The following is a 13,849-nucleotide window of genomic DNA, read 5'->3' as shown; positions in this document are numbered from 1 at the left end:
CCGGGTGCAGGTGCTGGTATCTGCTGAGCTCTGATTCGTCGTCCACGTCGGTGTCGTCGATCAGCGGGATGTTGTGGATGAGGTCGTTGATGAGGAACTCCGGGTGGGCCATGAAGTTGTGGATGGAGTTGCGGGATTCCGGTTTCTCCCGGCCCTCGTACAGCGAACTACGGAATGCTTTCACCACTCGCATCTGCCGAAAGGAAGAAAGACGAGAGAGGGACCACAAAAAAGAGAGGAGAAAGTCAGACATAAAAAAGTGAAAAACGAGACAAGGGAAACCCAGAGACAGACAGGCTTTTGTCCTCCAGCAGACAAACCGAGTGACAGACAGACAGACAGGCACTCAGGGCCAGGTGGCTTCAGTCAAACTTTGTAGAAGATAGCTTCTATTGGTTGCACTGGTGTTACATAAAAAAATCATGTCAAATAAGACAATGTACATAAATATACTGTGTGTATATATGTGTGTATATATATACATATATATATATACACACACACATATATATATATATTAAAATACAATAATAATCTCATTGGCTGGACTGAGTCATGTTTCAGCAAGACAACTTTGAACAAGGTTTGAGGTGAATTTATCTGGTAATGGATTAACAAAAACATAAAAAATATATAAATAAGAACATTGAATTTGTTCAGACAGGACACATCTTGGCATGAGTTTGTAACTAACCAAATTTTAAGGCAGGTGTATCCATTGCACTACTTCAATATCAATATGCTGTCTGTTTTTCAGTCGTGTCTCCTTTTATTGTTTCAGGAGAGAAATTGGATTTGTCCTCACGTATTTCCATGAGAAGATATCACGGTAATTTCTCAAACTATGCAATTTTATTACTTTAACCTTGAGAAGAAAACATCTTGAGTAATTCAGTATCAACAGACCGTCCACCTGATCCTGTGTGTCTCCAACAGACAAAGGTTAAAAAAACAAAGTGTTTCAAAATGATTTGGCTTATGACACGTTTCTGTCAGTTCTCACACACCAATCGGACCTCACAAGACGAAAGCATTCAGTAGCCACCATCACAAAGACCACAGAAGCTGCAGACGCTTCACATCATACACACGTGTGTGTGTGTGTGTGGCAGGGGGGTAATACAGTATGTGTGGGGAAAACATTCGTACTTCAGCACACTGGATCACGTGCATGCACACACACACAGATGAGGGTGGATGTTAGGCACAGATGGGATGGAAAAGAAGCAGGAATGGTGAGTGTTAGTTTAATGTACAATAAAATAAGAAATTGGCAAGAACCTATAGCAGTGACCACACACACACACGCACACACACACACACACGCACACACACACACACACACACACGCACACACAAACATGCATGCAGCAGCAGTATAACTGAGTGAACCAACAGACTTGTTTTCACATTGTGCAGCTTGGAGGCTAACATCAACATGCATTGCACAGTTGTCAATCATGGGTTTGTTGAAGAGATCTGGTTCATACACACAAACACATCAACACCCAGACAGTGACCTTGTCTGTCAGCACTTCTATGCACACACACACACGTGCACGTATGCACATGCACACACACACACACACACACACACACACATGCACATGTGCAAAATGTACTGCAGCCATGCAGTATTGAGAGACAGAGGAAAGCAGAGTGATTGAAATGATGATGATGCTGATGATGAAGTTGCTGCAGGACAGAAAAAAACAAATCTTGCAAAAACAGAAAGGTGACATCACAGAGAATCAGCAGGTTAGAACAGTATGTGATTGGTTAGGTTTCTAGAAACAGAAGGTGATTGGTTCAAAGGCAGAAGTGAAAGTCGGGCATCAGCCCTGTCACACATAGAGAGGCAGCCAGGTCATGCTGAATCAGATCTTTGTCACGTATGTTCTCTTTCTGTCTCTCTCTCTCTCTCTGTCTCTCACACACACACACAAACACACATCAGAGTGAGGTCTATGAGTGTACTTCAAGGTGGATTATGTAGTCGATGGTGTATGCGTGCATAAACACATTCCTTTGCCATAGCAGTTGGTCCATGCACCCTTCCCCCAAGCCCAAACAGAGGAAAAGAAGCAGCATGAGCTCAAACGAAACAGAGACAGTTCAGTGCAAATATACTGACAGGCACAGGCAGGCAGAGCCCTACATAGAGACAGTTTGGTCGAATGAGATCAACAGAGAAGAAGCTGTATGTTGACTGCAGCACCCACTGGAGTCCAAACTGTGATTATGAAAGGTGGATGGTCAGGCAGCTGAATGGAGATCAGTGCTGCAGTTGGCCAAACTACTACTAGGAGTCTCTATATATGACTCTGGCATATATGATAGACTGACAGACATACAGACAGAAAGACACACAGACAGACGGTCAAGCAGTAGGTTCAGTGCTTATCTGTTTTTCCAAAGAGCCTGTCAGACAGTAGAAAAACACCTCATGCAGACTGAGAAGGTTTCAGAATGTTACTTTCTCACTTCGTCAGCGCTTGGTTTGTTTTCATTTTGTCTCCATGGAAGAGGTAAACTTTCGAGTATATAACGCCCACAGTGTGACCAGAGAGGCCTGGAGGTCAGGGCACTGCTGTGCTGCTTATTTTTCTCACCCACTTTCTTTCTCTCTCCCTGTCAGCTCTTTCAGCAGTGCTTGATGGAAAAACGATGATGGTTAAAGTACGAGAAGGAAATAGGCGCTGGAAGGTAGAGAGGCTGCTGTGTGCAAAACAACTGCTGATGAGAAGAAACTGCAACATAAATACAGTTGGAAGCTGTGAGGTACATGACTGGTTAATGGCTCCATTTTCCCACCGTGTGGCCCAACTCTGAGCAGCACCCACCCTTTGACATGTGACTGAGCTCTTATTCATGGCAACATATCAGCAACCTTTCCTGAATTAAATGCATATTCTCTTAATGTCTCCTATTCATATACCATCATAGCTCTTCAGCTTTGCTCCAAGACTGTGGGACAGCCTCCCCAAAGACACTGGAGAGGCGGCTCTGTTGGAATTAATGGAGCAGTTAATACACATCTCTTTAACCTCGCCTTTTTCTAGTACCACTTACTAAGATGTACATGCTTAACATGGTGTCCCACATGCCGTTTCTGAATGACCTTTAATGCCTCTAATTCTTGCTTTTGGATGTCTTTAAAGGTCATTTAAAAACATGCAGGTTTTTGAAGGACATTTTTGTGTCTTTTATGCCTTTTTTTTTTACTAGATTATGGTTTTTTATTGAGAAGGGGAGCAGCATTGTTGAGCTGCATGTTTTGTATGAAAGGTGCTTAATAAATGTAATAAATTAAGTTTATTTTTATTATTATCATTATTATTATAAACTATTTGTGGAGCAAAAACAGGGGCTGAAATCTTTCTGAATGTACAGAACTCATCTCTTATCTAAACTTTATTGGGATTTACTAGCCCAGTATGAAATGAAAACAAACTGGATCCATAGATCAGTACCAAAGATCCAGAGGGATCACTATGGTCCAGCACAGCTCAGGTGGATAGAAGAAACAGAAACTTATAGCATTTTGAGATTTCTGTTTAACATTTAAGATGTTTGTTTCTGATATGCCTGGACTCATTCCTTACACAATGATGATACATTTGGCTGTAAAAATGAGGGGGGTGATGGTGTCGACGTCAGAACTTCTGCATTTCATACTGCAACGGGGCACAGTGCCAAGTCTGAGGGCTGGGTCTGCTTTGCAAAGAACTCTGGGTAGTGGGTAATGTAATGACTCTGAAGCTAACTGTACTGTGAACGAGCAGCAGTGCAGAGGGAGGGGTTAGTCTGTCTGATAACACATGGGCAATCATTTGTAGTGTGTGCTTATTGCTTGGAGCTTCACATATCAGAGTATATCATCAGACCATAGTAAAGTACTTAAAGGATAAGTCTGGTGATATTCTGTATTTCTGGTACCAAATCCCATTAAAAGAACAGTGTGTGGATGTGTTTCAGCCTCGCAGCCTGACTGTATGACTGTATGCATGTTAGTCAGTCAGTCCACAACCGGTATCTCAATAACTCAACAAATATTGACCTTGGTGGTGCCTTGACTTTTCCTTTCCTGCCACCAGCAGGTGAAGGTTTTCACTGGTCTCACTGGACACGTCTCTATCTAAAGATGGATCGGCACAAAATTGTGTGCAGACATTTATGGACCCCATTCATGGTTTGTGCTTTTGAGTGAAATGTCTCAACTATTGGACAGATTGTCATGACTTTCAGCACAGATATTCTCGTTCCCCTCAGGATGAATTTGCATAGCTTTTGACCGTTAACTTTTCATCTAGCACCGTCATAAGGTCAAAACTTTATTTCTTCTAATATGGCCAAGTACCTGCACAACTAATAACATTCCCATTGGCCACAATTGTACTTTGTGTTAATTAGCAAATGCTAGCATGCTAACACTCTAAACTAAGATGGTAAACAGTTAGCATTTAGCTCAAAGCTGTGTCTACTTCTCAGAGCCGCTAGCATAGCTCTTCATCTTGCTAATAGTTTTTGGACAACAATGGAGCTCTAGGACACAGATTACTAGGATATATTAGGGTTTCAATACACACACAACACAATACTTGGTACATTCATGGTTGGTTTTGGTCTTTTCATGGGATTTGTGGACAATAAGGATGGAATATCACCAGACATGTCTTTTACAGTAAACAAAATCAAGTCTGATATACTTCCTGTGGCTGGATGTATTGGACACAGTCTGAACACTGCTTTTTGCCTAAACCCCATCCTGAAAGCTAAATCAAATGGGAACACATTTTATTTGAGCACAGGCTGCCTCCATACAACATGAAGTGATTGAGAGAAACAAACCTGGGTCACCTTAAACTCAAGGTTAATGCTTGCTCCTTCACATTCCCTCCTTGTTTCATTTGTTCGTTTGTTCAAATTCATTTGGTTTCTGATCAGAAACTGAACCACAAGAGGATGACTTCACAATGAAAGTATGTGTCATACTGCTGTTGAATAACAGATTTCGACACAACACGCTCTTCAAGGGAAAAGAATTGAAATAGCAAGCAATGAGCTAGCAGTGGTGGGGCCTGACCCTAGTACCATACTTTGACTGTTCATCCCTCCTTCCACACCTTTGTCAAAAGAACTGTTTTTTCTATCAGGCAGCCAATGTAGCAGCAATGAGCAGCTCTGAATATTGATATAGATAGATTGATGTAGAGTGATGGAGAGAAGGATGTGTTTCCAAAGTACTTAAAGAAAGCCCAGCTAACGTCTTGTGTCTGTGCAGGATGATCACAACAATGAGGTGTCAGCAGCGCCGACTTGGGCCTCTCTGTATCTACACTTTCAGGTGATGGAGCAACGTGGGGAGAAAAGCAGCATGGAATGGAAGGAGGGAAAGGAGCGAGGAGGGTAAAGGAGAGGGAACTGAGAAGACGGATGAAGACAATCAAATGAAGAGACAGCACAACCACACACATGCACACACACGCGCAGGCACACACACTCATACGCAAGCATACGTACGGCATTCACACACTGACAGAGAAACACACACGGGTCAAACTACGGCTCTCGGATATGTCAGCATATGCACACACATAAACAGACTTGCAAACAGACACGCGCGGAACTGACATACAGAGAAATCAAGAGAAAACATGACGGGTGGATGCTACTCTAGTAAGGAGATGGAGGATGACAAAAGGGATGAAGTAAAGGACAAAGTAAGATACAAAAAAAGGGAAAAATGAAGAGACACCTACTAAAGAAATCTTATCAGTATGCTACACAAGAGCCTGTATTTAGATCTGGTACAATCTAAATACCTCTACAAAAGAACAACTCTACTTATGAAGAACATTAAGAACACATTTCACAGAATATTTCTGCAAACAGGGAACCTGTAATATCTCATAAAGAGGAGAGAACTGTGATGGAGAGAGAGGGGGAAAAACAGAGTGGACAGAGAGAAAAATCAGGAGTTTTTGGAGACATCAGGGGGGCCAAACTTGTGACGTCGGAGCTGGAAATACTGTTACAAAAATAACCAGTTGACAACAATTGCAGAACCGGACAAAAGTGAGAGGAGCACAAGAAGGAGAAAGAAAGCAAGAGTGATAGAGGAAGAGGGAAGTATTTTTTACTGCAGTCTTGGAAACAGCAGTGTGTTATAAGGGCTTTTATACTCGAAGGTTTACAGTTTAGATAATTGCAGAAGCCATATGAAAGCCATTTGGTAATGAGTATGAACTCTATGGCAGTGAGATCTAATCCTAGCATTTTCTACAGTATAATAGGAGTCACAGAACTGTTACACTGTATTCTCTTAGTTTACAGAGAAAAGAGTTGTTTAGAGCAGGGGTCAACCACAGTAACCACGCTTGACCTCATTCACAGACAGGAAGTAACACACGGTGCAGGAGGAGCTGCCATTTGCTCTCTGAACTTTAAGATGCATCCTTGCCTTGTTGGAGTAAATCAAACTGTTTCCTGTGCTTTCATTTCTTTTTTTCATTTATTTAAAGGTGAGTCACTTTCTGTCTTTATAGACACTGCTGCTCCACTACCGTCAGGACACCTCAGACAGAGAGAGAACAGCAAGCCGCCTCCCGCACCGACCAACACTCAACAACGAAACAGACTCTGGACTGAGACCTGGACTGGATTTGGACCAGACCAGATCAGACCAGAACTACACAGCCGGTCAGGACTGGGTGCTGTTTGAAAGGGAGAATAAGAGAAAAGAATAGAGGAGACATTGCACACACACGAGCAGCGAGCGAGCCAGAGGGGACACAACCAGAGAGAGTAAAAATACTGCAGTCCACGTGCCGTGCAGCAGTGTGTATGTTTGTGTCTACGAATGAGTGTGTGTGAGAGAGAAGGTGACTGCAGGTGGGTTTGCAGGTGTGTGTATGTGTGTGTGTTTATGTGTGTACATGCGTTCGGCAGACTCACTCCCGGGGGCTGGGCTGGTATTGGCTGTTGCAGTGGAGAGAGCTACGTGAGAGGGGGTAGAGATAGTGTTTACGTCGTGGAGCTGACTGAGCACAGAGGAGCGCCGTCTCACCGCTCCCTGAAACGAACCGCTTCGCTTGAACGTGCTCACTACCTCCATCTGCAGGACAGAGACAAAACAGCAGCACTCAGTGAGGACAGGAAAGGCCGGTCTGAGCGTGCTTGTACTTGTGAGTGTGTGTGTGTGTGTGTTTGTGTTGTGATCAATTTCTAACATTTCCTGTCGCAGCAGAAATGACAGAAACAGCATTTTAATTCCCTTTGATGGCAAATATGCATCAGTGGCACGCATCACAACTGCTTTCTCAATATTACTGACAAAGTGAATAATAAGTGATGACTGTATGTATATATAAGGTTGTGTGTGTGTGTGTGTATTGCATGTGGATTTATTGTGTGCAGACTCAGACCAAACCCTCTTAATGAAAAACTGACCACTTTATGCAAAGACAGGCACTTAAGCAGAGAGTCTGGACTGGCTCTCTAACATTGTATGGGAAGCTGTTAGCAGATTGTTCATGTTGATGCTGTTTTGCTGTCTTATTGTCCATTCACACACAAAGCAGTGCAAGAATCAACCAATTTAAGTAATCAAGCCAACAGTCTGTCTACACAGCATTAGCCTGTACACAATGCGTAAACACTCAGACACACAAATGCAGCTGCAGCGAGACACACACAATCAAAGCATTTATCCTCTCTCATGATGTTTATGAGGATCTAAAATACCACTTCCAAGTCAGAGAAAGCATTAGAGAACAGAAAGGTTAGCTGTGTTGGAGAGAAAAAGACTGGAATCGTTATGTTTGGCACAAGTCAGAAGGACAGCACAGACAGAATGAGAGAAAGACTGACTTTGAAGAGTGACAGCAAATCAGACACAGTGTTTAAACTTTACTAAAATCGCATGTGTGTCAAAGAAGAGTCAGTAATGTGGTAGATCTCTTTCTTTCTTTCTTTCTAAGTCTCTTTTGTGAGAGTGTAAAGGCCATGATACTGGTAGTTTATGAAGGCAGTCACTACGCCATGAAGGAACAATATCCCCCCAAAATAGCTTGAATATCATCCTAAAGGGTTTGATTAAAACAGTGAAAACATTAGGCATTTTCATGTTTTTGTGATACATGATATTGTCCTTGATTTTCATGGATCCTGTTTTCATGACAGTTTTGGCAAATTTCCCATCCATCTGAAGCTCACCTTAATAAACGGCTTGTGTGTCATGACCACCTGAAGCTTCTGTTGAGGTGTCTGGATATCTGTGTGCATGTGTTCCTGTGAAAGAGGTTTGGTAAAGGTTTGTTGGTCCGCTCAGACAGTACCTGGGTCTGGATGCGGTTGAGGCCTCTGAACCAGAGAATCTGTCCGCGGCGCAGCTCTCTCTCAGCGCAGTCGATCTCCTCCTCATCCTCTGCTAGCTCCTCCCCTTCCTCCTCCCCGGGCTCCAGGCCCAGCCCCGCCTCCTTCAGGCAGGGTAGACGCTCCGTCGGCACCGTGGCGATCACCTAAGCCAGGTTTGTTACATTGTAATTTGACCTGAAGACACTCATGTTACGTTATACTGAGCAGCTGTGAGCTTCTCCCACCATCTTACATATGTGATGGATCGGGCAATAGATTACAGATAGATAGAATAGATTATTTCAACTGTCGATTTGAGCACAGATTTGAGAACAGATCAGAGGTGTTATACAAGTCAGTGTGAAAATGTTTCCTTAGCCTCACCTCAGAGAAAAAACACAAGGTAAATCAGGCCTGCCAGCCTACACTTGCTCTGTGCGGTTTGACTCAGCAGGCTGAAGAGCTGCTTACCTGCCCCCAGAGCAGCTCTCCAACTCCCACGAACAGACACCAGAGCCACTGCTCCACATTGAGAGGGGCACAGCTGAAGGGCTTCCCTCCCCACTGCACAATCACGATCTGCAGCAGAAACACAAGGAAGGATGGACGTCATTATTGTCCCACATACAAAGACAGTGCACCATCTATTTCTGCTGCACCAACCACAGTCTGTACTGTAAAAAACAACAAAAAACAACAAGCCCAGAATGCGTTAATAGGAAGCACATCCATCTTCTCGTCTGTCACTATTTCTAGTAGGAAATACAAGGTGGCAGTATCACTGTTATCCTTGCTGCCTCTAATGAAAATCTAAGCAAGAGGACATGCAGTCATTTTATGTCTGAGTATTGTATTTAGTTATTCATGAGGTATAACTAACCTTTAATGGCTATTAAAATTCTAAATTGTCCTTTCACAATTTTATTTGGCTGACATCAAGTCAGTGAAACGTATCTGTATCCTGTACTGTATTGTTCAGATGCAAAATGACAGTAGGATCCCAAGTTGATTGACTTCCAACACAAAGTGTCATTCTGCCTCTTGTGCTCGCATTATGAAGAATAATTAATAATTAGGGATCCTACATATGGAAAGAGCATTTTAAACTCACAAAGAATAAAACCTTTTTTTCTAGAAAAATCAAACCTGGCGTGAGGGCCCCACTTTGGACAGTCCTGCTGCAGGAAAGCACTATGTTCTCTGGGCTGGCATGTATAATGTGTTTCAAATCTCAAATCAAATCAAAGCAAATCAGTTTCTGTTACTCCTCCTACAAATTTTGAGAAAATCAGCACATAGCATATCTGGTATTTGGTATACACCTGAATCTGTGACCAAATTGTCAGTGTGACATTGTGAGTAATATAGGTACCATTTTTTGACTCGGAAGAAAATTGTGTGGAATAAAAAAGATGGCATCTCTGGTTATGCTGCACCAATTTTGATCTTTTTTGATCACTGTAAGTCCGACAGTGTTATAGGAGTGCAAAGATTCACCCTTAGACTTTGCTCAAAGCTACCTTTAGCTTCTGCGTTTCACCAGGAATTTGTAGACTCATAAGTCAAAGTTTAGGACCACTTCTCATACCCATTTAATCTATCTAACAGGAAATACAACACAAATCGTGTTGTTGCTGTGGTGTTACTGTGATGTCTGAAAGTGAATTAAAAGTCATTTTGAGCTGGGAACACATGGTCTATTAGTAATGTTTGCAGCGTAATAAACGCAGCCCTGGGGCTTGTTTCCAATCTGCATCGTTACAGTTGGACCACAGTAACAACTACAGGTCTCCTGTGGGTCTACTTGCCTCAGTGGATGTAACGACAGCATTTTACAGAGCAACACCAGGAACAAGGCTAATCAGAGTGACACTATCGTCTTGACACCAAAACTGCACAGTCCTAAATCTCACTGGAGTACGATACAGTGTGTCACATACAGTAATCATTAGTCTTTGCAAGGAGAAGGGATCCATCTTTCTTACTCATTTCTCTCTTTCACCTCTCTCAAGCTGTCTCCAGTCTTCAGCTCTCTCTCATCTCTTCTTTCAAAAAAACCCTCGTAACCGTCTCTTTGTCGCTATCATACTCCAGATCACTGCCACCTCCTCCAGCTCTCGCTCTCATTTCTCCCCAGAGTATCACCAAGAACTAAAGAGCTTTGGAAAATATCCCTCTTCTCTCCATCTCTCACTCTGTCTTTGTTTGCTTCTCTGTGTTTTTGTGTACTCACATTTCCCTGCTCAGTGCATTTCTTCTGTATTGACTGTGAGCCAGCTCAACAAACAGTGCTATCGTGGCTGGTAAGGTTTGAAATGTTATATCTGCACTTGTATTTGGGGCAGAATCTGGTTTCACAGTGAAAGTCAATGTGACATTCAACAAGCTGCCAAGGCCTGAAGATTATCACATTCATTCAACGCACTTCAGCTGCATGCTAGAGACGCTCAGTCAGGCAGGGTCGACCTTACCTGAACAGCAAAGGTCCCCAAAACGATGGTGCAGAAGATGGGGTTGGAAAATATTCCGTCAAAGACGTTTCTCTCTCCGTGGATCTTGCGTGCATTGATCTCGTTAAAAAGCTGCATGAGGACAAAGGTGTTGAAGATGATGGTGTAGTGCTCAGAGGGAGGGGAGTGGAGCGGAGCGTTGCGGCCACTGTCGATGTTAAACATTCGCTCACCTGGAGGGTAAAGAAAGGCGCAGATGAGGTGTGAGGAAAGGACAAATGATCTGCTGTGTTGTTCATTCGGAAGTGTTTGGATATGACAGATGAACTCAACCCTGTAGCTGTAGTTTTTTCTTTTTTGTTTTCTGGTTAAAAGCTCTCTGAAACAAACCTGGCCATCCTAATTTCAGAATAAATCTATTGACCAAAGCCAACTATTTCAGGCTGTTTCAATAGCAGGTGAAATTGTGTGCTGGATTGTGAGTGTGTGTGTGTGTGTGTGTGTGTGTGTGTGTGTGTGTGTGTGTGTGTGTGTGCACCTATGAAGAGGAGGGTGAAGATGATAACCAGCTGATAAACTCCATGGCCTAGGATGTTCTTCATCATAGTTAGTGAGATGAGCGGGTTGTTCCGGCCGTAGGGTTTTCGTAGCAACAGGGCCTCAGTGGGGGGCTCGGTGGCCAGGGCCAGAGATGCAAACGTGTCCATGATCAGATTCACCCACAGCATCTGCACTGCCTTCAGAGGAGAGTCCTGCAGAGAGATTTACAACCTGAGTCATGACCATGTTCATGAGTCTGGATTCACAAACCCATTACTGTGAAAGGCTGCTTCCCTTCCTTTTCACAGGGCCAACATTCCCCACATTTACAGCTGTTTTTGTATTAAATCATTAATTTGACTCCAAACGTTTCAGTCAGTGTGTTAATTTATCAGTAAGGTCATATAGCTAAGAGACCACAAGTTTGTTTCATATGTGTAGTTGTATTTCTGTTCACAGGGTTATGATCCTTTAAAAAGGGTCAGCTCTATCGACGTGCTGCATGTATTTCTTGCAAAGGTCAGACACACGGTGTTGGCAGTGTGCTTGGCGCTGACGCCGAAGACATTGAGCAGCTCTTGGGGCTTTCCGATGCAGCTGTCCACTTATCAGAAGGTTGGTGGTTCAATCCCTGGCAAGGACTACTGAACCTTGGGCAAGATACTCAACCTGAAATTGCTTCAGATGCTGTGCCATCGGCGTGTGTGTGAATGGCTGTGCACATGAATGGCATCGTTATATGACAGATATATTGAGAGAACCTTCGATTGAGGATTAACTTCAAAAACCTCAACAGAAGCTTCAAATGTGAAAAAATGACATTTGGCACAATTTGGTACGTCACCCCATGGTAACCTGAGCAACAATGTCAGCAGAATGGGAAAAACATGCTTCTACTGACTTATGGCCCCGGTGCTAGCTTAACAGTCACACCAGATAAACAGCATGAATTTGCTTCTTTTGTTGTATTATGTATGTATCTGTATCAGTTCAGAGTTGTTGATTTAACTTTGATATCACTGCAAGAATGTGGGGCATTTGCAGGTATTCTGCCAACAGTTTGTTGACATGCCTATAGTTCTTTTCACCAATGGGAAATCATCAGTGTCATAAAGTCCCAATACCTCTGACATGGAATGGCAGGTCAGAGGCTGACATGAACAGATTTTCCCACTCAGCAGCTCGTAATTACAGTTAAAATCTAAAATATGACATGAACGTGGCATGATTGTCTTCATTCTATTTCATTACTGAAAGGTGTAGAGCTGGACATCTATAAAGTGTGACACATTGCATTGTGGGATTGTTAGCAGAAAGTTGTGTACATGCCATGGACTCTGCTCTTTTTTATTCCATAGTAGGTATTCTTGAGGGCATGATATAGTGGAAAGATTTCACACGTTCGGACATTCAAATAAAATAAAGTGCATTAAATAGTAAATAAGGAGTGAATTCTGACACAGCCCAGGTGGCAGCTTGCTGTGAGGCTGCAGGTGCTGTTTTTTTACTAATTTCTTCAGTTTTACGTTGTTTTTGTTGAGCTTCCTGGGGTTTGAGAACAATACTCACCTCTGACATGTAGAAGTATAAAGTACCAGGAAGTACTGGAAATACTAAAGTTGAGGAACCAGTACTGAGTAACAGAACTTGAGGAATTATTAGATGAATCATTGTTAATTCATTTGTGACCGTGATGGTTAGCTCAGGACTGGGATACTGTCAGGGTAGGTTAGATTTAGATTAGTCTAAATGAGTCAGTTCTATGTTTTATCTGATGTAGTTCTGGGTGGGAAGGAGAGCTTTATGTATTTAACTCTCTTCCATTAAAAATATATTGCAACAAGATTATTTATCATAATGGAAATGAATACTCCTTGGATATGAGGAAAATGCAGTTGTCTCTGTGTGTCATGACGACTCTGCTTATATCAGCTTTATTTTAGCAGCTGAGCTGATGGCTGAGCGATGTTTACGGGAGTGACATTTGGGTAATGCGTTATCTATTTGTGTGTAGGAATGCATGCGTGTCAGCATGTATGTTTATTAATAAGTCTGTCTACCTGAGTGATGCAGGCCCCGGTGAAGGCCACGATGACAGCCACTACATTGACCGTGAGCTGGAACTGCAGGAACTTGGAGATGCTATCGTAGACATTTCGCCCCCACATCACCGCCTTGACAATGCTGCTGAAGTTGTCATCAGTCAGTATGATGTCAGATGCCTCTTTAGCCACGTCTGTCCCCGCAATACCCTGACGTAGATTGGGACAGAGTGAAGAGGACACAGAGACTCATGACATGATCCACACGAGCACTAAAGTATCTGAATTATGGAGTGCCACTGTTTCAGTATTGTCTTGTCTCACCTCCAAGTGCAATACTTGGTGTAAGTAAGAGCTATGGCCAAAATCATATGCACGCTATTCAAAAAAATGTTTTTTATTTTAAATAAAATACAATATAGTCATATTTTTATATCTATTTATCATGTGTTAATTATT

General features: G+C 42.7%; 1 protein-coding gene across 1 annotated transcript in view; it reads right to left on the bottom strand.

The window, feature by feature from the left end:
* Positions 1–167: 167 nt before the first annotated feature.
* atp2b3b (ATPase plasma membrane Ca2+ transporting 3b) overlaps positions 168–13,849 on the bottom strand; it is a 39,051-nt gene continuing 25,369 nt past the window's right edge. Inside the window, exons 19-25 of the mRNA XM_041946791.1 lie at positions 13,409–13,600; positions 11,347–11,560; positions 10,830–11,041; positions 8,830–8,937; positions 8,340–8,522; positions 6,958–7,117; positions 168–193 (exon numbers count right to left, since the gene is read on the bottom strand). Of these exons, the coding sequence (XP_041802725.1) occupies positions 168–193; positions 6,958–7,117; positions 8,340–8,522; positions 8,830–8,937; positions 10,830–11,041; positions 11,347–11,560; positions 13,409–13,600 (1,095 nt within the window). The remainder of the gene's footprint in view (positions 194–6,957; positions 7,118–8,339; positions 8,523–8,829; positions 8,938–10,829; positions 11,042–11,346; positions 11,561–13,408; positions 13,601–13,849) is intronic.

The sequence above is a fragment of the Chelmon rostratus genome, chromosome 10 (assembly GCF_017976325.1).
Source record: "Chelmon rostratus isolate fCheRos1 chromosome 10, fCheRos1.pri, whole genome shotgun sequence".
NCBI classification, from domain to species: Eukaryota; Metazoa; Chordata; class Actinopteri; order Chaetodontiformes; family Chaetodontidae; genus Chelmon; species Chelmon rostratus.
Note: the sequence above shows the minus strand (reverse complement) of the source record. Positions and strands in the feature narration are given on the sequence as shown.